The sequence below is a fragment of the Stylophora pistillata genome, chromosome 4 (assembly GCF_964205215.1).
Source record: "Stylophora pistillata chromosome 4, jaStyPist1.2, whole genome shotgun sequence".
Lineage (NCBI taxonomy): Eukaryota > Metazoa > Cnidaria > Anthozoa > Scleractinia > Pocilloporidae > Stylophora > Stylophora pistillata.
Window position 1 is genome coordinate 8,219,796 of NC_142522.1, and position 23,438 is coordinate 8,243,233.

The window sequence follows — 23,438 nt, forward strand, 5'->3', positions numbered from 1 at the left end:
TTTTCAATGTGTACTTTGTGCTAATTCCCTCTAAAATTTTGATAAGTAAATAACATTTTCTCTTTTCAGGTCGAAGGTAGTATTGGCTACTCTCATTGGGTCTGTTCGAGTCTCATATCAGAGAAACCGTCTAAAAATCACGTGATACTCAAAGGAAAACCTGCTGCTACTCTCTCGCATCTTCATCCAGAATACAGAAAGGCTGTGCTTCAATCAGCCACTGCCCTCAGTAAATACACAGGTACTGCATTTTTTTTATGTATAGAACTTTATAAATTAAAAGATTTTATTATTATTCATGCGACGGTTTTGGTGTAAAGAAGAAAAATTCGCGTATACGCGAAAACGTGAGGAGAAAAGTGCTTACTTCGTTGAAGTGACTTTATTACATCTCTCAGTTACAGCGCGCGCTATCATTCGTCTATTTAATGTGTCATATTTCCAGGTAAAGCCCGCTAAATTTACAATTTTGTTTGATTTGAAACCTCCCCCCCCCCCCTCTTTGAACCCAGAGATAAAATACATCTCTTACAAAATAGGAATACAACTGATCTCTTACATTCTTACAAAATACCTCTCTTACAAAATAGGAATACAAAGAAAATGGAAAGGGTAAATCAACGTGCGGTTAGATATGTATATAAAGATAAGGGTATTTCATATGAAGACTTGCTCGATTGTATCGGCTTGCATACGACATTGAAGAGTCGTATGATTCAAGACATGTTGCTAACGGTCAATAACTGCTTTCTATATAAGGCTCCCAGAACTATTGCTGACTTAGTTAAACCAAGGTGGACTGATTACAATTTAAGAGGCACTAACATGCTTTCCTTACCTAAGGTTAACAGTACCAAACATGGTCTTAAGTCATTTCGTTATTTTACTTCTAAGACTTGGAACGCGCTACCAGATGCTATACGCGCAAAGTTTTACTACACATGTATAGAAATATATATTTGAATTTGCGATATCCTTTTTGTAATAATATTTCACTTAATGTACATAATTCTTGATGTAGGTTGTAATTTTTTATTGAATATTTTGTTGTGGGCTTCCTGGAAAGTAGCTTGTAGCTAAGTGTGGTGCCACATTAAATAAAGAACTACTACTACCACTACCACTACCACTACCACTACCACTACCACCACCACCACCACCACCACCACCACCACTACCACTACCACCACCACCACCACCACCGCCACCGCTGCCGCCGCCGCCGCCACCGCCACCGCCGCCACCACGCTATCACCAATCCTTTGGTTTTCTATTAATTTGTCGTTTTTGTTGTTGTTGTTGATTTTCGTAGTGCGATTGATCTTCTTCAAGAACGCGGAACGGATGATGCCCAGCAACATTTAAATACTGTGCTTGTTAACTAAAGTGCTCTGGTAAGTTGTGTATCTCTTTCTTTCTTTTCCCTTAGTGTTCGAAGCTGCTGCCTGTGTCAGAGGAAAGAATTCCTTGACTGGTGTCCTAGACTCTTTGGGCCGGTGATTAAAGCAAAGTTTAGCCGATGTTTGACAAAACCACGTCCTAAACAATCCTCAAGTTAGCCGATCCTTTCATCTGAACATTTATTTTTGTGAACAGTGTCAAGAAGGCCGAAAGCTAACGGTGGAAATAACACTGCTGAGTAAACCTACGAGGGTCCAGCATCACATCCAATACTCTTACGGGCTCCATGCATTGGAAACCTGTATTGTTTTGTTTTGTTTTTTCTTTTTAGTGCAATGAGTCGATATAAGGAAGCTGTCAAGACTTATCAAGCAGTGAAGCCACTGACCGCATTTTATGACTTGTGCGGGCTTGCTTTGTCATTGTTCATGGCTGGTCAGTTGAAAGAAAGTTATCAAGGTAATCAACTAAATATATCAAACCTGTCGACGGATTTACAGGTGAATTTCTAACAGCTAGATTAGAAAATTACCGGGTATTTCTTGGTCATGAAAAAGTGAAACCTTTTCTCTATTTTTTACATAGAGAAAAATAAACTTTAATTTGTTCAATGTCAGCTTATGAGCAGGCCTTCCAGTTGGCTACCACAGATGCCGACAGATCTTGCATTCTAACCGCCATGGGCATGCTAGGATACGCGCTTGATGACAAAGATGGAGCAAAAGAAATGCTTTTTAAAAGGTGAATAAGAATAATTGGATTCAATAACTTATTTACCAATTTTAATTGTAAACGAAATGTTTGGAAAAAAATTTCATGTACACCCTATTATCTTGCAGTTCTCAATTGCAACCCGCTTGTGATCGCGGGCTCATGGCGCTGTGTGCCTTTGGTTTGGTGAGCGGTGATGCTACATTGGCTGGAGCAGCCCTAGGTGAACTTATGAACAAAAAGAACGGTAAGGCAGGTTATGTAGAGAATTACTGGAGGGAGGGGGAGAAAATTAAAAAAAAAAGACCTCAGCAGTAGTACAGCACTAACCTACTTATGCCCAGGTCCAATGTCGAAGAGGTTTTCTGGAAAAAATGCATTCCAAATCTATTACTTTTATATAAGAAAAAAGGCAAGATGTTGTTGATGGTGCCATGACGTCTAGGTGCGTCTGTCCTCCAATAGACCTCAAGTAGGAAACAGTGAAAATCCGTGTATGATTCAGCTTATTATCTAAACACAGACATTTAGCTTATTATATGTTAATATCTTGTCTGTCAGGGTCTGATGTTTTAACGGGCAATATTTGCTATCTTTACTCACGGTTTTACGCCATGCAGGTATGCTTTAAGTCTCTCTTTACGTGTGCGTTGTTTGTGTTTCGAGTACAATGCAATTGTTGTTGTTATCACGTTACAGGGAAATCAAAAACTTGGACGGAGTCACATCATGAAAGAGATCCATCGGTAAGATGCACTGGTTCTTTCCTTTCCTTTGTTCTTGTCCTCTAAGAGCTTTTTCACTCGGGCCTGGGTTGATTTTTAGCCCAGGCTGAATCACTTCTGTTGACTTTTTTACAGTAATCCAAGAAGCAGCTTATTGTGGAGTCAGTTAGCGTCCTATCTACTGCAGGCCTGTCCCGACGAGTTGCAGGTAAAGAGACTCTTGATTGAATTATATGATGGTATATACAGGACTTCAGTGTCAAGCAGATGCACTGTTAACGAGTACTTCCTGTCTGGATTTAACAGGCTTACTTAGGGTAACTTCAGTTTAAGTTAGGAAAAGGGTCGTTGAGAATTTTGAGCGGAGGCAATCGCGAGGCAAGCGTGAGGGCGAGATAAAGCAATGGCTGTTGCAAATGCAAACAGCACTACACACTTGTAAGACCTCTTTCCTACTCCCTCACTACGTTCGTCCGTACGAAAAATATTTTCCTTCTCCAGAACGCTGACGCAGACAATAGACACAAACTATAAGGCAGGCAGAGTGAGAGCACTTGACCGACGATGCTTTAATGCCATTACACGCTATACAAGCCAAAGTATTTGGTTACAAGAATATATAAAGCTCCGACTGTATAAAGTAAGAAAAAAAAAAAAATAAGTTACATTTCTTCTATGCCAAAGGTAGGGAACAACCTTGTCAAATGTAATCTACTGTCTGTGGAGTCCTTGATATACATATTCTTAGCTGTTTCCGATTTCCAGCGACCGTGGAGCATGAGTAACCTGTCAGAAGAACCTGACTTCGCTAGATTGTCAGCTATAAACGTTGCGCCACCAGATCTAAGGCTATGAGTGCCAAAACTGACCGAATTTACTCGTATAGCCAAGAATGCTTCCTTAACCAATTCTCTACACCTAGTATAGCTGAGCCTCCTAGGTTCTAAAGTATACAAATTGTCCTTCTTACGAGGTCGAAGTGTTCTGAAAATGTACGCTGATGAATTGAGATCAATGCTAGCTGCGGAAAGATATCGAGACAATAATGAGTGGGGGCATGTCGCCCCGCCACTCTTAGCAGTAAATACTATATTACCTTGCCTAAACTGATCAGTTTTACTACTCTTAACATTAATCTCTAGGTGATCATCGTGAACTAGAATATCAGATGCTTGCACATCCAATAGCTCGTTGATCCTAAAGAGACCATAAAATCCTAAGACATACAGTAAAGCTGTACGTAAATCCTTAAGATTACTGCCTTCGTGGGCAAACTGAACACAAATACGATATATCATGTCGGGGGTAATGGGCTTCGTTTTGTTGACTGGCCTATTGAAAGCTCGTTTGCTGGCCAGAACCAGATTGTGATTTAGCGCAGTGTCAACCGGATTACCCTGTGCACCCTGAGGGATAAGATCATGGACCCACTTTAACGCACAGAACGCAGACAAAACGACAGCATAGGATCTTTTAGTTTCATGAAGATAAGACAAGTATTCTGAGACGAGTAAACTAACGCAAGGCAGGACTAATTTCACGCCTCTGGACCTAAGGTACACGGAGAAATACCTATACTGGGTAACATTTTTTAACGGAAGAATTGGCTTTAGAAGCCAAAACTTGCTGCACGATTGTACGTCTTCTGTCCCTACACGTCAGTCCCCAAGAGGAGGCTTCTATCAAATCCTAAGGAAAACAAAAGTACTAAGAAATAATGTGAGGTGGGGGAGGGGGGGGGACAGTAAACAAATCCCTAGCCCAGCAAAATACTCATAGCCACCCGGCTCAAGTTCGCTGCCATCCGGCTCGAACAAACCTGCCAACCGGCTACAAAAACGTGTAAGCTGGCAACCGGCATGAAATACAAGAACACTCAGTGCCAACGGCTTAAGAAGTACTGGTCTATAGATCCGAGATCTGCAATAGTGGGTTCACAGTACAAGAAGCCCTCGCCATGAGACACTCTAAACAAGGTCAGTTTGGAGTGTTACTAACAGCGCTCCGATAAAATTGAAGTTTTACAGCAAGGATTAAGCCGTTCCAGGAGGCTGAACCTAAAAGCGAGTTCGTATTACAACCTTGACGCAATGCTAACCGACCCTCAAAAAATTGAATAATCGACAACGAAGTCCCAAAACTTACGAACCAACAAAGGCCAGAAAGGTGCAGACGACCAGTAAGGTACCACTTATGTCCCCCTGACATTGCATCGAAACATGAAAATGAGGAATTTTGACAAGAATACGACCGGTGGCACAACTAAGCAATTTTCGTGTTGCCAGTCTTGGAAAAACGCGTCAACTCCCGCTGTCCCAGGATTCCAGAATCTTGAAAAATATTTCGAGACCTTCTTGTTGTAGTGGGTGGCAAAGGAATCAATCGTAAATGGCCCCCAAAACACGTCCAGCTGCCGAAAGAACCCGGGGGCAAGCTCCCAATCGTCATAATCCACAATCTTGCTGAGGAAATCTGCTTTTTCATTAAGTGTCCATGGCACCCACTCAAGGTCTAAATAAATTCCAACCTTGAAACAAAACGAAAAAATGTCGCAAGCTAACTTATGCAGATTGAAATTTATGCTGCCAACTTGCACGATCCTAGCCGCCCCTTGGCTATCGGTAAACCACTTAACCCTAGAGTTAGGAAGGAACGAACTAAACGAACTAAGAACAAACTGAACAGCTCGAAGTAAGTAGGGCTCTCCTGGCGTTCTGCTTCTATAAACATCCTGTGAGCGTGCACATCTACCCCATCAATGTGACCTGCGCAGGCTATATTACTAGCATCCGAGTAAATGGATATGAAAGGGAATGCCAAATCCGATACAGATTTGGAGTTAACAGAGCGAAGATTAGCCTTCCAAAACTGAAGCTCTACCATGCAATACCTATCAAGAGCAAACACACTGCCCCAGTCTTGGGCAGTCGCTACAGACGTCTGACAATGCCTGGTCATAATCCGGCTAAGATTCCCTAGAATAGGGCTCCTAGAGATGATCTTACCCACAATGGAGGCCAGGCCTCTAGCAGAAAGTCCAGGATCTTGAAGGGTGTCGTCAATGTGAAACAAAGCCTTATCTATTCGGGGTTCAGTAATGCTAATTTTTCCTAGAAGCCTATCCCAAACGATACCAAGCTAAGTGATTAAACGCACAGAATCCCAAACTGACTTATCTTGGTTAGCTAGGAAGCCGGCCAAAGCCAGATCTGATCTAATGATGCTAGAGTTAATCTCACTTGACAACTTGGTAGATTCGACATCGAAACCGTCATCAAGGTAAATAACAGTGTGTATACCCTGAGATCGCCAGTGTTTAACTAAAGGTCTGAGTAGCTTGGTGAAGATGTAAAGCGCTGAAGATAAACCGAACGGTAAGACAGTAAACATGAAGAAACTAGGTTTTCTATCAGACATGACCCAGCTAAACCCAAGGAAACGTTGGTGGTCGGGAGAAATATCTAAATGGTGATACCCACTTTTAAGGTCAAACTTAGTGAAGTAACTTCCTTTTTTTAGTATAATTTCAGCTCTGAAATTATACTAAAACAATTATTTGCCTCAGGTTCGGTGAATATTGTCGAATAATCCCCTCGACTTCGTCTCGGGGATTATTCGACGATATTCACCACGCCTTCGGCGAATAATTGTTAAATACAATAGTTTTGAAGTATTTTTAAATGTTATAGAAAGGGATGTTCATTTTGGTTTTCAAGATAAATGAGTGTCAAATCCTTTGTCTTAGGATGTACATGTAAGAGTCAAATACTTTGGAGTCTAATATTGTTCTTATTGGGCTTCCCAGGCAATATGGCCATCTAGTTATATTTAAGTCATGGCTTTGTACGATATGAATTTATACACTTTGAGAATTTTTTCAATTTTCTTTAACTTTACGGAATGACAGATAACAAATGGTAGTTGTTGTTTGGTGTTTTAATCAAGGTACCTTTCTTATTTTGTGGATGCATTAACTTGTTTCTTTTTAACCCTTTCAGCATAAAATCAGTTTGCATATTTTCCATACTGTACTCTTGAGTTACCACCGTCCAATTTCTCCTTTCAATAATACAGCTGAATCAATCATTACGATCATGGGAATAAAGGAAATTTATGAGTGAATGAAAATTTTGTCAATGTTTTAAACTTTAGATTAGCTAATTGGGTACACCTAACTAAAGTGAATGGCAAATAACTAGTGTTTAAAAATTAATTAGTAAGTGTTAAAATACTTTTCTTAAAGCATTATGATAATAATAAATACTATGAAATAATATAAAAGGATTCTGTTCTTGATTTACATAGTTTGCAGCAACTGCTATAATTTGTTGTCAATGAGGACTGAAATATCATAATGGTTAGGTTTGTCCTTTATTACATCCATTTTGAAATCACTGGTGGTTCCTGCAATCTGATTGGCTCTAATTGGGGTGATTTATTCACAAATTGCACCATTTTTTGCTGTAAATCGCCTCATTTTACACTTGACTGAGTTTTTGACACATGATGTCAAAGTCTTTCTGTTTTGCATACAAAATAAGATGTTAAAGCATTTCCAGTTCCACTTTTATTTAAAAACCGGCTCGGTACTGCATCAGTAAAATATGTCAATTGACCACGTCCTGTATTTGGGCGATTTCAAAATGAATGTAATACAGTGGTAATTGAACCTCGTGTTGTGCAATTTTGCTCTGAAATCATACTTGTGTTTTCAAATCGAACTCGTGCTGTGCACTCGTTTGATTTTGAAATCACGTGTATGATTTCAGCCCAAATTGAACTCCACTCAGTTCAATTACCATTATTAATTCCTCGCTAAGTTTTGACCAGACATATAGACCCAGGTATCTTATTGACTGTGTGTTTAACACTACCATAAGTGTTAAAATGAGGTATTTCAAATTCCCAGTTTCTTAGGTAGTATTGAGAGTTCTTAGTTTTGAGCAGTCGTGATAGGCGTCTGGAAACAAGATTGTTTTTAACCTTATACATCAGAGTGGCAGTATCATATAGACATGTGTTGTATAGAGTCAGTAACTTAGCACGTCAGCAGGTTCCTCATACCTTTCTGTCTTCAATTTAAATATTGCCTGTACTGTGCGTTCCTGTATCCACTCAATCTTTCTACTATCGGATGACTAAACATAATTCCATACAAGGTGGCAGTAAGTTAGATGTGATAACATGTAACTCTTGTGTTACTTTGACATTAACCTGACGTTACACAGAATTATTTTGCACAAACTCACTATAGTATTCTTACTTTTTGGCTAGCTCTAGAGGTCCAAGTGCCACACTCTGAGACAGCCACGTTCCATTGTTTTCCATTAACTAATGTGGTCATTAATCTTTACTCTGTCAAACCTCTTATTGAAGAAAGATGGTCACCAACAGAAGAAACTTAGATTGTTCAGCAAATTCTCCTCATCAATTTCAAAGGAAATGTATATAGAAGAGTATGGAGAACATGGCATCTGACTTTAGGGCGTGAGAGGTTAATGTGAGATTTGGAAGTTATATTTAGGGAGAAATTAAATGGCTAGTCACTCCTGGGGTTCCAGTAGTGAAGGCAACTTGTCTTCCAGGAAATAATTTCCTTATTTTGCTTTTAGAATGGAACTACTTCACCGTAAACTATGAACTAGGAGAGCTAGTCAATGGATCACTATTGCCTTATTTTTTCGAAGCTACAATCAAGTTCCAGTGTAACAAAAGTTCTGTATGGAAAAGATCTGATGATGAAAGTGGTAAAAATAGAGTCACATATCCTCCAAACAATGTGATGGTGGACTCTGTTGGAAAGGTAGAGTGGCTAAAAGCTGTATTTTGTATATACTGGTAAAATGCTTTTTAAGTTGAATGAATGAATGCTATGGAAAAATTGTAGCTGGTGTGGGGTTTTTCTGGTGTTTATTTTCCTGCAAAGTAAGATGAATTTTTTTCCTTTGAAACCCTGAGTTTTTATTTGTGACCCAGAATCAAGAAATATAAAATTCAGTACCGCCTCCCGGTTAGCTCAATGGATAGACCGCTGGACTGTTGTGCGGAAGGTTGAGGGTTCGAGTCCCGGCCGGACCAACACTCAAGGTCTTAAAATAATTGAGAAGAATATGCTACCTTTCTATAACATCAAGAAATGGTTAGATATTCTAGTCTTCTTGGATAGGGATGAATAAATGGAGGTCCCGTCTCCTGCAGGGTTAGGGGTAGGAGATGTGCAAAACCCAAGCACAAGATTACTGTATGATGGATGTCCTCCCCTGGGGTGGGATGGGTGGGTTTGTTGGAGCTTAAACCTCGTAGGGGACCCATGTCTTATTGTTTCTGCTCCAGTACTTGGTACAAATCCTTAAATAAATAATAGATAATAAATAAGTTGATAAAACTTATTATCACATAGATGCAACTGAGGTCAGATTTTTAGCTTTGGGTTCAAAATGTGATTGATGTCATATTTTCATAATTATACATTGATTTAAGAATGATAAAGTCATATGTACTATTTTAGAGAATTCTTATAGTGTGTGTGGCTGTTTTTCCTTTTTGTGATAGGTTTGGATAGTGTTTGACTATGATGGAGCTTGTTCAAGGGGAGGGGGTGGAGGAGGAAATGGCGAACCTTCAAAACCTCTGAGTGTTGGATCAATAATGCTTATTTTGTAAGTAATAATTTATTATGTTGAAGATTTGTCCCCATTTAGGGTGGAAACATGTAAACGATAGCCTCCATTTGGTGCAAAAATATGCTCGGATATTTTTCAGTGGACACGATCTGTTCCAAGAAGCCGGATGAAATCTGTGAGCTACAAGCTCCAAGGACAAACAAATGTGCATATTTCACAACAGAAAATTAATTAATTACATGTAATTGAAAAAATAATCATTAAATTACAATCAGAATTGTTTTTGAATGTCTTTAGATTCTTTCCTGGATTGTTTTTGTATTGTGTGGTTGGAGTACTGGTAAATAAAGGAGCAGGGAAAACAGGAAAGGAAATGATCCCCAATTCCAAATTTTGGTCAGATCTACCAGGATTAATTGCGGTAAGAGCTGTTTTGGTCCTTGATATGAAAAATATTGCTAAGAATGTAGTGTGGTGTGAAGAATCTTTGGGAGTCTTTATGAAATGGTAATTTTTGTGTTCTGAGGAGCAAATTTTTGTGGTTCTTAAGATGGGTGAAATCTTGTTTGAGAAGGAAAATTTTGTGTTTAGGCCTCTGAAAGTAGACTTGTCTATCATCTTGGTAGTGAGGGAATTTCTTACTTTACAAGAAGAGGAAGAAGCAGATGATAACCAAAGAGGGAAAATCTTTTCCAATTTTTTGTACATGGATTTTGTTTTTAAAATACGACCTTGGGCTGTCAATTCATGCTCTCTTGGACTCGTTTTTTTGTATGATCTGAGGGTATAATTTATTCTCTGGAAATGATATCAGTTAATCTATGTAGTTTAAGTCATTGACTCAGGGATGGACCCAATGACTCTAACTTTATAAAAGGAGTTATTATTTTCTCTTACCATGTACACTGCTCCTAATGCTCTTTCTTTTGTTTGTTTCTCTAATATTTACACCGAGAGGGGCGTACTACCCTTTCACTTGCAATCTTCTTTTCTGTTTGTGAACCTCCCTTCATGGTTTTGCTTTGTGTAGCCCCACGCTTTAGCTAGAACGAAAAATTTTTAATCAATAATTTATTTTTCAGGATGGGTTTTCCTTTGCCCTTGCTAAGATCACTTGTTCTGAGATGTCCACCTCACGACAGAGTTACGATTCCATGTAATCCAACCCAATATTTTAGGTCTTGAAGTGTAGAAAGTCGCTATTTTTCTAGTGGGTTTTTCACGATATGTAGCTAGAAAGGACTTAGTAATTCCAGAAGTAATTCATTAAAAGAATGGCTTAACTAGTAATTTAGATAAAGGATCATGAGAATTAATTAAGAATGAAAGGGTTAAAAGTGGCCAGTCCCCTCTGTAATTGTTACACCTTGCAGACTTGATATTACAGTACGTAAATCATTCTAACGAAGCGTGAAAGTTGGACGCGACCGAAATAGGGGAAGGCGAGGAGTGGCGATCTTAGAGGGGAGGGGGGCAGGGGGGTTTAGGGGTGGGGTACTTTGCATTAGCGATATAAAAAATTTCTTCTCAACCAAGTTCCTTTTGGGTTCACTTCCTCATCACGTGTTGCGCTCGCTGTGTGAGCTTGTATTCGCTTTGCTCGTGTTAAGAAAAAGGGGGATAAGTGAACAGTATGGAAACTTTCTAGCTTCGATAGAGTGAACACCTCATAGAATTAGCACTAAGCTTTTGTAAGTTAGGACGTTTTTTTAATAGTTCTCAATCATTTGTTAGAAAGACGACTTTCCTTCCTAGTTGTAGCCGTTGATAAAACAGGCCTGATGATCTTATTTAGCTTGACCCTTCAACTCCTAAGATTTAATTGTTAATTTTCGCCTCTAACTTTTCCTAACATTTCCTTTTAAATTACTTGCAAGAATTCGGTGTAAGATCAAGACAACCTTCTAACTGATAAGTTTAAGTATTCTCGTTACCTATTTGCTGGATGGATTTTTATGGATGTTGTAGGGAGAAGTTAGATGTAAATCTCTTCTGGGAGTTAAAGGACTGTGTTTCCCCGGTCTCGGTTGTATCTAAATCTAAATAACTAATCTGTAAAGGGCAATACAGCCCATCTTCAGCAGATATACCTACCCATCCCATCCCAGGGGAGGACATCCACCACACAGTAATCTCGTGCGTGGAAAATTAACGTCTCCTACCCCTAAGCCTGGAGGAGGACCTACCGTCCTTATCCGAGACCTACGGTCCTTATCCGAGAAGACGAGGAATTACCCAGTGTTTCGAAGAAAACTGGTGTTATGATAAAACAGCCTTCCTCGTGTTCTCCCAATATCTCAGGTGGCTTTATCAATGCGTTCTATTGCTTTTATGACATAACTAGTTATACGCGGGCTCTAATACCTGATGATGCATCCGCTTGGAAACTGAATTGACCAATCAGACGATGTGTGCTATGTTTATTATGTTATTAAGTCTAATAATAGAAAGTAATGAAGGAGTGGATCAAATATGACACGATGGTAATCTTCTAATGACTGATTCATCTGTAGCGTGCTTAACTAACTGTTTTGTGTGCGCTTTGAAGCATCCAGCGGCCGAAACGGGCCCAAAGCCGCAAGAGGCGTGAGACGGAAACTGAATAGTATAAATAGTTTTTCTCGTTCATCGCCAATTAAACCGCACATAAAAAGGCTTTTCCGTTTACCATTCACCCACTCTTCGTGCTCTAATATACAGTAATGGGAGAGTGGGTTTTGTGGACGGAAGAAGCTCCCAGTCAAGTACTGGAATTGCCAGTCTGCTATGATGGTCGATTTTGTCCAGTGCCAAGAACTACTTTAAAACTTGGAGCTTCAGAAACAAAACATTGGGCAGTAATCAATCTTGTGTTCATTAGATATTGCAAAATTCATTTTCTTTTTCCCTTAAATAGTGAACAGGTTATAGGAATCATAGTTGTGCATTCACTGATGTATGTATAGCGTACGCTAATCCTTACATATGTATTCAAGAAGAATCTATGTCAATGGGTTACAATAAAATCCAAATATATCGCTGTATTTTGAGTCTCATTTGCGACTTTGTAATCCAAATTTCCAGGTCAGTTTAAAGCTCGATCGCGTTGATTTGCAGCATTAGTGAATCCGTACTTCTACTTAGGTTTTGCTCTGAGTTAAATTGAAAATGCTGGAGCAATTCGGTCTTCGGAGAGATGAATGCCAAAAAACGAAACGAACGCTAATGTAAAACACGTTTGAGCAATCGTAAACAAACAATAGCGAGGACCTAAATCTACAAACCGTCAACAGCACCAGTAAATGATTTAAGAGCCACTGACCATAAATATCGAGAATCTGCCGACAATTGCAAAATTTCGTAATTCATTTTACTTTTCTAAAGGGCTTTTTAATGAACCTTTTTCGAAAATTATATCATAAAGTTCTATCGCGCTTTTTTTATCCGTAAAATCGAAAAGTTCAAAATACGCCTAAATGGCCGTTGTCCCCCTCGTAAAGCAATGAAAAATTATGCAACTTCGTACGCTACAACGCGATGCAATCCCGCTTTTAAATTTTGTCTGCCAGCAGATGGTCCTTTCATCTCTTGGAAAGTAATAATATCTTGTTATGTTGGTACGTAAAGTCTGAATAGTGACCCGTTGAAACAAAGTACTTCGCGTCTCTTTCGCGGAGGTAAAATAAAGGTCAACTTTAATGAATTGTAATAAATAAATTGTAATAAAAATTTTTTTATTATTTTTTTAATTAGAGGGGGCACCCCTTGTATGGTGCGTCATCGCTTTTGGTTGTCTCCTCCACAATTTTTCCTTTTATGGTTTTCATTAACCTTAAATGTAATTAAAACTAATTGTTTGTGTATTCTTGTGGAGTGAATTTGTAATAAATAAATAAATTGTAATAAATAAACTTAAGTGGCCGATGAAGAGGTCTGCCAGATATACTTATAGATCACAATATACATCATCTTAAAGCTTTATCCTTTTATTTTAATTCTTCCAATTCTCTATCTTGGCCCGCCATAAGCGGCACGTCCTGGTTTAGAAGAGTTCGGGCTATTTTGTCAAAAAATGCAATGCGAACCGCTGAACTGGTGTTATGACCCATTTAAAGGCTTTTAAAAAGGTCTTGTATGATATATTTACAAACGAAAATATACATCATCTTAAAGCTTTATCCATTTAGTTTAATTCCTCAAAGTTTCTTTCTTGGCCCGCAATAGGCAGCGCGTCCAGCTTTAAAAGAGTTCTGGCTAAAAGATGACAAAATCTAATGCGATGTTGAACGGCTGTCACGCGAGAGGTCAAGGCCAATCTTTCTTAATATAGCCCCCTGCGCAGACGTTCTTAGGCATCGTCACGCAATCATTCCTCCCCCACGTGGGGGAGGAATGATTGCGTGACTATGCCTAAAAGAACGTCTGCGCAGGAGGCTATCATTGCGGCGCTTTCAGAGCTTCATATCTGGACATTAGCTTGGCGACCGCGCAATCTATTTAACTTGTTAAGCTTCACGTTAATATCTCAGTTAATACTTCACTGACGCTTCGCTGTACAGCCTACGTGTTACTCTTGCTCTATAAATATGAGTTGCATAGTTCGTAGCCTTGCGTCTGGTTCATGTGAATCATGTCGCGCGTTCCATGTTACGAAATAAGGGAAGTTTGAATCACGATATTGTGTCTTTGGAAGTTTTCCTCGTAACACTAGTACCATTTTTAATTAGTATTGCATTTAGCAAAGGTATTCAGCTAACAATTTTTCAGACTGAGATTTTCGCTGAACGCCGTGGCGACTGTTTTTAATATCTGGGTATTTCTTCACTGTCACGGCATGTCAGACAAACACAAAGTATTTAGCCGACCTCTGCCGAATCTGTGGGGGAAAACTAGCTAAATCTAAAGGTTATAAAGAGTCCAGCTATCTTTGCTCTTCGAATGTCCAGTTTATTCAAGACAATTTCGGCATAAGCGTGGAAAAAGACGTCGAGGAAGATGACATATTTCCGAACTAACTTCCTGACAGCTACATTTCCACCCAAGATGCACACTGCTTAAAGAGCACGCAGTTCAGTTTATAAGAAGATGGAAGTTTCTCTTGGCTTTCTTTGGCGAGCAGGGCGGCGAGTCAATACGTCATGAGTTTGTCGGGCTCTCCACGCAGTTCCTCCAAGTTAAACCTGATTCCTCAAGACTGAAGAAGATGCTGGAGCAGCACTATGTCAAAACATACCCTGAAAATAGAGAAATGATTCCTGAGCTGAGAAGGCGACACAACCTGGAACCTAGTCGAATCTCTCTCAACGGGTCCTCCCCATAGTCTTCTAACGCCAACTCTTCACACATACTAAGGTACCCCAGGTAAGAGGATATTTGTAAAAATCCACTGAAAACAGTGAAGATGAACAGTATCGACGATCTAGTCAAGTCGATGAGTTTAGACTGAAGAAGATACTGAAGGAGCCGCACTATGTCAAAACATACCCTGAAAATAGAGAAATCATTCCTGAGCTGAGAAGGCGACACAACCTGGAACCTAGTCGAATCTTTCTCAACGGGTCCTCCCCATAGTATTCTAACACCAACTCTTCACACATACTAAAGTACCCCGGGTAAGAGGATATTTGCAAAACTCCATTGAAAACAGTGAAGATGAACAGTATCGACGATCTAGTCAAGTCGATGAGTTTAGACTGAAGAAGATGCTGGTGGAGCACTATGTCAAAACATACCTTGAAAATAGAGAAATCATTGCTGAGCCGAGAAGGCGACGCAACCTGGAACCTAGTCGAATCTCTCTCAACGGGTCCTCATAGTCTTCTAACACCAACTCTTCACACATACTAAGGTACCCCGAGTAAGAGAATATTTGTAAAAATCCGTTGAAAACAGTGAAGATGGACAGTATCGACGATCTAGTCAAGTCGATGAGTTTAGACTGAAGAAGATGCTGGTGGAGCACTATGTCAAAACATACCCTGAAAATAGAGAAATCATTGCTGAGCCGAGAAGGCGACACAACCTGGAACCTAATCGAGTCTCTCTCAACGGGTCCTCCCTATAGTCTTCTAACACCAACTCTTCACACATACTAAGGTACCCCGGGTAAGAGGATATTTGTAAAAATCCATTGAAAACAGTGAAGATGGACAGTATCTACGATCTAGTCAAGTCGATGAGTTTAGACTGAAGAAGATGCTGGAGGAGCACTATGTCAAAACATACCCTGAAAATAGAGAAATCATTCCTAAGCTGAGAAGGCGACAAAATTTAAAACGCAAACAGCAACATCTTGAGTCGTGAATAACTTAATCTGGCCGTATATAAAAAGAAAATCGAGCTTTATACCCAAGATATATATTTCGTTTCGTGGCAACAACAAGAAGAATAGAAGATAAATACTTAAGTTTAAACTGCAACCAGAAACCCCGTGTAGAATCCCCGCAACGAGAATATAAATAAGTTCTTATGTAGGATTGAAGTAAACAAATTCAAATTAGGGATAAATTTTAACGTTTGAGACCTAAATACTTAACTTCTCAAAAGTATAAGTCTGATTCCGTTACAATCAATTTCAATATGGCGTCGTTGCTAGGCTGTGAGCGCTTTAAGAAAATAAAATTTAGCGCTGAAAGCGAAAATCTCTCCAGACGCTTACCTCTCCAGACGCTTACCTTCTGGCACTGTAGTTTCGCTATCTGGCATCCAAATCCTTGGGAAAACTTCTGATTTTCCTCCATATGAGCCAGAAAATGACTACAGTTATAGCAGCATTAGGTGTGGTGACGAAAATTAATAATAAATTTCTCATTTTGACAAGCAAAACGGCGCCCGTCTTTCGTGGAGATCGCAGCCTTGGTCCTTCGCCGCCATCTTCAAACCTTTTCGTGTCTGCCAGGGGATAAAAATAAACTTGTTTCATTGGCTGGAAAACAATGATGTTTGTGCGTTCGAAAGCGACGCCATGGCGTTGCTAGGCGTTGCTTGGGGCAATGGGAAGTGCCGATGACTGGAATGAGCGCTGGCTCGAACTAGTACTCGGGTCGCAAATACCCAATTAATGTAGCAAATACCCACTTGAATCGGACTCACCTCCACTGTCTCCACTTCTCCATCACTGCCACTGCCAATTTAAGTGTCACTTTCACTATCAAAGTCACTGTTGCTGTCACTGTCATTGTCACTGTATTTGTCTCAATGACTTTTGCTGTTACTCCCACTGTCAGTGGGAATGTCACTCTCACTTTCATTGTCCAGTCACTGCTAATGTCTCCCTCTATGTCTCTATACTGTCACTCTAACTATCACTTTCAATGTAACTGTCATTTCTAAACTCAATATCACTGTCACTTTCATTGTCCAGTCACTGCTAATGTCTCCCTCTATGTATCTATACTGCCACTCTAACTATCACTTTCAATGTAACTGTCATTGCTAAACTCAATGTCACTGTCACTGGCATTGTCTCTAACAATGTTGCAGTCACTTTCAATGCCACTCTCACTGTTACTCTTTCTTATTTTCTTGTTTCACCCGTCATAATGTGTAAACGGTGAAGTTGAATTTCATGTAAATGACGAAAAGGTATTTGCAAAGCATACAAAGCAATGTATTTGGTCATTTTGAGTTGTTTGTTCTAGGCATTCCATCTTTTACATATACCTATTTTGAAGCTGCGTAGAGGATTCCTTGGAAGAAAAATCTGCAATTTTCATAATACAAAGTAAGAGGTCGGAGGATGCTGCTGTTGTTAAAGGTACAATTCTAACCTCTTGCGTGACAACCGTTCAACGAATCCCACTACATTTTTTGTCATTTCAGCCCGAACTCTTTTCAAGCTAGACGCCACGCCTATGGCGAGCCAAGAAAGAAACTTAAAGGAATTAAACTACAAGGAAAAAGCTTAAATAAGACCTTTTTAAAGGCCTTTAAATAGGTCGTGACAGCTGTTCAGGGGTTCACATTGCATTTTGGACAAAAATAGCCCAAACTCCTTTTAAACCTGGACATGCCGCTTATGGCGGGCCAAGATAGAGTTGGAGGAATTAAAACAAAAGGATAAACCGCCTCCTGGTTAGCTCAATTGGTTAGAGCGCCGGATTGTGTTGTGCGGGAGGTCGAGGGTTCGAGCTCCGGCCAGACCAATAATCATGGTCTTAAAATAACTGAGGAGAATTTCCTACCTTTCTATAATATCAAGAAATGGATAGATATTCTAGTCTTCTCGGATAAGGACGAATAAATAAAGGTCCCGTCTTCTGCAGGGTTAGGGGTAGGAGACGTTAATTTCCCACGCACAAGATTACTGTGTGATGGATGTCCTCCCCTGCCCTGGGGTGAGATGTGTGGGAGGAAAGTTGAGGTCGTTACAAGGACTAAAGCGGCTGCCAGAGGCGCCTGATAATGCTGACGTCCATCTCAACCTTAATAACATTGTAAACCTTAGCAATTCAGCCTAAGGTTTCGAATAAACCGTTCAAACCATTCAACCATTCACGATAAAGCTTAAGATGATGTATATTAAGATTTGTAAGTATACATAGCAGACCTCTTCATCCTGGCCACTGAAGTTGACCTTTATTTTACCTCCGTGAAAAAGACGCGAAGTACTAAATTTCGACGGGTCACCATTCAGACTTAAACGTAACAACATAACAAGATTTTATTATTTTTCAAGAGATAAAAGGACCATCTACTGGCACACAAAATTTAAATGCGGGATTGCATCGCGTTGTACCGTACGAAGTTGCATAATTTTAGCTGACGGTTCGGCGTTGAAGTGCGTCTGTGGGTTACCTCTTAAGGAAACGCACGGAAGGATACAACGGAAACAGGGTCAGTTAATCTTCAAAGAAAGGAATATTACCATCGCCGAGCATATTGTCTAAACATGAGTGATGCTTTGGTCTATTGCACGGCATGAAGCTGCCAGGTTTGTATTCCTCCCAACTGGTGCTAAGTCTTAGTTTTATCCAGGACTGGGAATGTTTGAGAACTTCTCTTCCATATCGACCCCTCGCATACCAACCAGGACTGAATGCCTTGTTTATCCAGTTACCTCTTATATCTGCTTTGCTGAACGATTCAGGGTTTCGTAGCCCCGGTGGGGGTTGGTGCAAATTCGTTAAACTCCACAAACCCCAGACTTCGAAGTAAAAACCACGGAAACCAATGTTCGTGTAACCATGAATTAACTTTTTCATTCCTTTGTCAAAATGTGGTGGTTTAAACCCGTAGAGGGAGATACCGTAACTCCGAAAATACTGTTTTGTCTCCTCTTTGCTGAATAATTCAATTTGTGTTGACAACATGACGAAGTCTCCCTCGGCGTCATACAGGAGAAGACCATTGAACCTCACACCACCAAGAACAGAACCAGATTCAAGTTCAAATGAAATATTTCGCCCATTACAAAACTTTTGAAGGATTACTAATGTATTCGCATACTCTTCCAGGCAACAAATTGGGAGTAGTTCGTGAGTTATCCTGCAAGAGACGCCAATTTCGTCGCAAGAGAATAAAAATTTGACCCCCTGGGGCAATAGTACCCGCTTAATACCCACTTTCTTGCCAAAGGTGTCCAGACATCTTTTTTGGTGCTTTTGGAATACGAAGTGTAATCTGAAGCGACATACATAGCATCGGGGCAGGTCATAACTTGGTGGCCATCCTTTCTAATGCGCTAGAACCAGTCTTCAAATATCACTTCGTTTGGAAGACTTTCGTCAAGCTTAAACAAATCTGTTTTTGTAACAAAAGGTCCCTGCAGATAATCACAAAACATGCACGAATTTTGTGAGTGATAGTAGCCCTCTTGATATTTCAGTACGTAGTTTAGTAGCTTGGTTTGCATACATCCTGCTTTCCAATGACCAGAAATATTCCGAAATGCTCCCCCGGCACCTCGAACATTTGGTATCTGACTAACCACTCGAATTTGTCTCTCTATTTGAGTGAACCAAGAAAAGTGAACCACATCACGTGCAGCCAGTAAATAAGGAGTGGAAGCTTTACCTTTTGAGTGTGATCCACACTCTTGCTACATTATTTTCATCGACTTTTACCACGTCAAAGTTTTCGTACCTTTTGGTCATTTCCACGATATCGTTACTACGAGTTGCTACATAAACTTGAACTGTTGGGTAGGTATCATTGATACCTTTTAATACATTGCGAATGTGTTTCTCATCTTTCTGAGGATATGCAACGGTATTTATTAAAATACTTATTACAGCTCTCAGGGGTTTGGCATTGGTACAGTTGGTGAGAAACCAGCCGTTGGCATAGAACGGATAACCAAATTTACTTCCTCTGTACTCTTCAGGACACGCCTCCAAACTTTTGCTGTTTATTTCACTATTTAGAGTGGTAGTTTCTGATGTGCCTTCAAAGTGCTTTGCCAGTTCTCGAACTTTTTTAACAAGTTCTGGTGAGGGTATACTTTTATGATTTAGGAGATATTTCAGTTGGGAGTGGATTTCGTGAAGTTCCTTTCCAAAGGATTCTCTCAGCGAGGTTTCAGTTTTCTCCCGTTCTGTCATTGCTTCAAGTGGGGCCCCGATATATCTGAAGAGGTAATAAGTTTCCGTCTCACATCTTATCTTCTAGTTTTGGTATCATGGTGGACAAAAGGGGCGTTTGGGTCCCTTTTCTCGAAAGTCTCAGTAACTTAACAGGCCCGAAGCCATAGCTTAGAATCAAATTTTAACTAATTGAGAAGTAGGTTCTGGCACCCTGTCTTGTCCTGCATTTTGTCCTGTTTATTTTTTTTCTCAAGCTCAAAGTTTTCTTTTATGATATGAACAACTTTTAACATCTTTACGGGCCCGTTAAGTTAACAGAACCTTCGAGAAACGGTTCCCACTGGGCATTTGAGCATTGCTACCGTAAAACCTCAACTAGAACTAAAACATTCGAACTGGAGCCTTGCCGCTGCGAATTACCTAAAATATGTGGTTCCATCGGTTGAGAATTACGGTATTTATATTATACTCATGAAAAAAAATGGTTGATGATAAGAATATACGGCGACTAGAGGAAATCTTTGACGAGCCGTTCTTGATCATCGTAAGAAGATTTTTTGAAAATTTACAATATTATTGGCACAACCTCTATTTTTGTACACCACACATGTTTACAATTTACAACTTAATTTCCGATCATTTTGTTGGGTATATTGACAGAAGTAGACTAAGTTTTTTTCGGTTTCTGTGTATTATATACCAAAACAATTATTTAGTATCTCAGTGTCGGTACCAAACCTCGCTGCTACGCGGCTCGGTAAGTGTCCACCACTATTCATCTTCACTTCGGTTAATAATTCACAACAAGAGAATACACACTGTTATAATCTCTAATTGTTCACAGTGTTTTAACTTATGAGGAAGTAATATTCTACCATTCATATCAGAACAATTTCTCATTAATTCACCACAATTACATTTCTCACTTGAAGTTGATGTACAAGTAGGCACTGTTAAATTTTTCCTAATTTTGGTTTCCTTGTTCTACGTAGAAGCTAGTGTCACGAGACTTGTTTTCCATATTTGCTATTGTACACGAGGTTTTCTGCTTTTTCGATTAAAAACAGTTCTTCCGCCATCTTGATCTGGTTACTGTGTTCCTGGCCTTTTATTCGGAATACACAACAACTGGCGACGAGGATAGGATACCCTTGATCAAGCACAAGCGGTTAACAAGAGTGGGTCGTACAATCACGTCCAAAAAGGGACAGAGACACGGGAAAAAAATTATGCCGGACGAAGCACCGAGCACTAACACGAGTCAAGCCATCGGCAAAGTGACAAAGTTTGTGGTGGGAGCGGATTGGGAGTCCTACACCGAACAACTGGATTTTTACTTTCTTGCAAATGGAATCAAGGAACCTAAAACAATGAAGGCCGTACTTTAGACGAACCTTCTGGTGGAAACTTACCAATTGGCGAAGGATTTAGTGGCCCCCGCACAACTGAAAGATAACGCCATTACCTATGAGATCATCGTGGAGCGAATGCGGGAACAACTGAAACCTGAAAGATCAGCGCTGGTTGCGAGGTATGAATTCCGGTGAGTCAGTTAGTCATTATGTAGCCACTCTGAAGCACTTGGCCACAGAATGCAAGTTTGGAGAGGCCATGCGAACCGAGCGCCTTCGTGACCGATTAGTTTCAGGTATCCGCGACTCGAAGATGATTACGGAGTTGCTGAAAGTAAAACTCGCCGACCTTTCTTTTGATCTTGCGGTTCAAAAGTGTTTGGCCATTGAGCAGGCTAATAAAGATGTTTAGGTGCTTCAGGGAGAACAAGGGCCAGGCGCCCCAATCAATAAACTTGACACTGTCAAAACTGGGGAAGAACAAGCCATATCCAAGCCACCACCTAAGGCCGAGGGTCCCCGGGGTAAGGACAGTAAGAAGTCTAAACCTTGTTACCGCTGTTCAGGGTCACATAACTCACAAAAGTGTCCCTTCATGAAAGAACGCTGTTTTCATTGTGCCATAATTGGACATACACAGAGAGCATGTAGGAAGAGACAGGCCACCTCACAGATGACTGAGGCTGGAATAAATGTCATGGAGGGTGATGATTCCGAAGAAAGTGATGGAGAATTTGGGAACCTATACCATGTCTCAGACTTTAAAAACAAAAAGCCCATTTCACTTAAGATCTACCTTGAAGGCCGCCCAGTAACTATGGAGCTGGATACAGGTTCAGTGGTGTCAGTCATGAGTGAGAGGGTGTATTTGGATTACCACCGCCACATTCCTTTAAAGAGGACCTCCTTGAAGCTGCGCACATACACAGGAGAGTCAGTGAGGCCTATGGGGCTTTGCCATGTGACTGTGCAGTGTCAGGGACAATCAAAGGAACTTCCCATATATGTAGTGAAGAATGAGGGACCCACCCTTTTTGGCAGAGAATGGCTGGAATCTATCCATCTGGACTGGCCCTTACTTCGTCTGGAAACATCCGACACCATTCCATGCCTGGAAGATGTCCTGAGTAAGCATGGAGATGTTTTCTTTGAAGGTTTGGGCAAGATGAAGAATATCCAAGCACGGATCCAAGTGAAAGAGGATGCCCGGCCTCGATTCTGGAAAGCCCGCCCAGTGGTGCTGGCTCGTAAACCAGCGGTGGACGAAGCATTGAGAGAGCTGGGAGCTGAAGGAGTTACAAAGAAGGTAGCTACTAGTGAGTGGGCTGCTCCAATTGTGACACCTGTGAAGAAGGATGGCAGTGTAAGAGTGTGTGGTGACTTCAAAGTGACCATAAATTCACAGCTGGAGGTAGACGAGTACCCACTTCCCCGCATTGATGATATTTACGCCAGCCTAGGTGGGGGAACGTTGTTCAGCGTCATTGACCTGCGTCAGGCTTACTTACAAATGGAGGTTGAGGAGCACTCTAGGCCTTTCCTCACCATTAACACAACCCGTGGTTTGTTCCAGTACCAGCGCCTTCCTTATGGTGTAACTTCGGCGCCAGCCATCTGGCAGCGAGCCATGGATCAGATCCTGCAAGGACTACCAGGGGTCTTCTGTTACCTGGATGATATCATTATAACCGGCCATACCATAGAGGAACACCTTGAGCGGTTAGTCGCAGTATTGAAGAGGCTGGAAGAGTATGGTTTCAAAGCCAACCGAGAAAAGTGTAAATTCCTTAGAAGCTTCGTGGAGTACCTAGGACATGTCATCTCTGCAGAAGGACTGCATCAATCTCCAAAGAAAGTAAAGGCTATCACTGAGATGCCGAAACCTCAGGATGTTACTCAACTGCGTGCTTTTCTTGGTATGGTCCAGTATTACGCCAAATTCTTGCCCGATCTGGCCACTCATCTTGCTCCACTTCATCGGCTATTACAGAAAGACGTGAAGTGGTTGTGGGGAGCTGCGGAACAAGCTAGTTTTCTTGTGGTGAAAGAAATGTTGCTACAGGATAGGGTTCTGATGCGCTATGACCCTGACTCACCACTAGTTCTTTCCACAGACAGCTCCTC

The 23,438-nt window shown here is 40.6% G+C and overlaps 1 protein-coding gene and 2 pseudogenes across 2 annotated transcripts in view; 2 read left to right on the forward strand and 1 right to left on the reverse strand.

The window, feature by feature from the left end:
* LOC148732252 (tetratricopeptide repeat protein 37-like) overlaps positions 1 to 8,586 on the forward strand; it is a 29,514-nt pseudogene extending 20,928 nt beyond the window's left edge. Inside the window, exons 34-42 of the transcript XR_016000323.1 lie at positions 70 to 314; positions 1,313 to 1,394; positions 1,733 to 1,860; positions 2,019 to 2,142; positions 2,241 to 2,359; positions 2,674 to 2,732; positions 2,812 to 2,858; positions 2,973 to 3,045; positions 8,450 to 8,586. The product of XR_016000323.1 is annotated as a tetratricopeptide repeat protein 37-like (transcript). The remainder of the gene's footprint in view (positions 1 to 69; positions 315 to 1,312; positions 1,395 to 1,732; positions 1,861 to 2,018; positions 2,143 to 2,240; positions 2,360 to 2,673; positions 2,733 to 2,811; positions 2,859 to 2,972; positions 3,046 to 8,449) is intronic.
* Positions 8,509 to 12,483, forward strand: LOC148732253 (cln5-like protein 1). The gene is made up of 4 exons (XM_088758064.1): positions 8,509 to 8,640; positions 9,390 to 9,496; positions 9,758 to 9,881; positions 10,543 to 12,483. The coding sequence occupies exons 1-4, from the start codon at positions 8,620 to 8,622 to the stop codon at positions 10,618 to 10,620; spliced, it is 330 nt and encodes a 109-aa protein (XP_088614190.1). The 5' UTR covers positions 8,509 to 8,619; the 3' UTR covers positions 10,621 to 12,483.
* A 4,905-nt stretch (positions 12,484 to 17,388) lies between these two features.
* LOC148732254 (uncharacterized) lies at positions 17,389 to 19,980 on the reverse strand (annotated as a pseudogene).
* Between the last annotated feature and the right edge of the window lie 3,458 nt (positions 19,981 to 23,438).

Coding starts and splice junctions, on each gene's coding strand:
- LOC148732253 (XM_088758064.1), top strand. CDS start 8,620: ATGGTGGACTCTGTTGGAAAG. Junction 8,641..9,389: donor TGGTGGACTCTGTTGGAAAG/GTAGAGTGGCTA, acceptor TTTTTGTGATAG/GTTTGGATAGTGTTTGACTA. Junction 9,497..9,757: donor GGATCAATAATGCTTATTTT/GTAAGTAATAAT, acceptor GAATGTCTTTAG/ATTCTTTCCTGGATTGTTTT.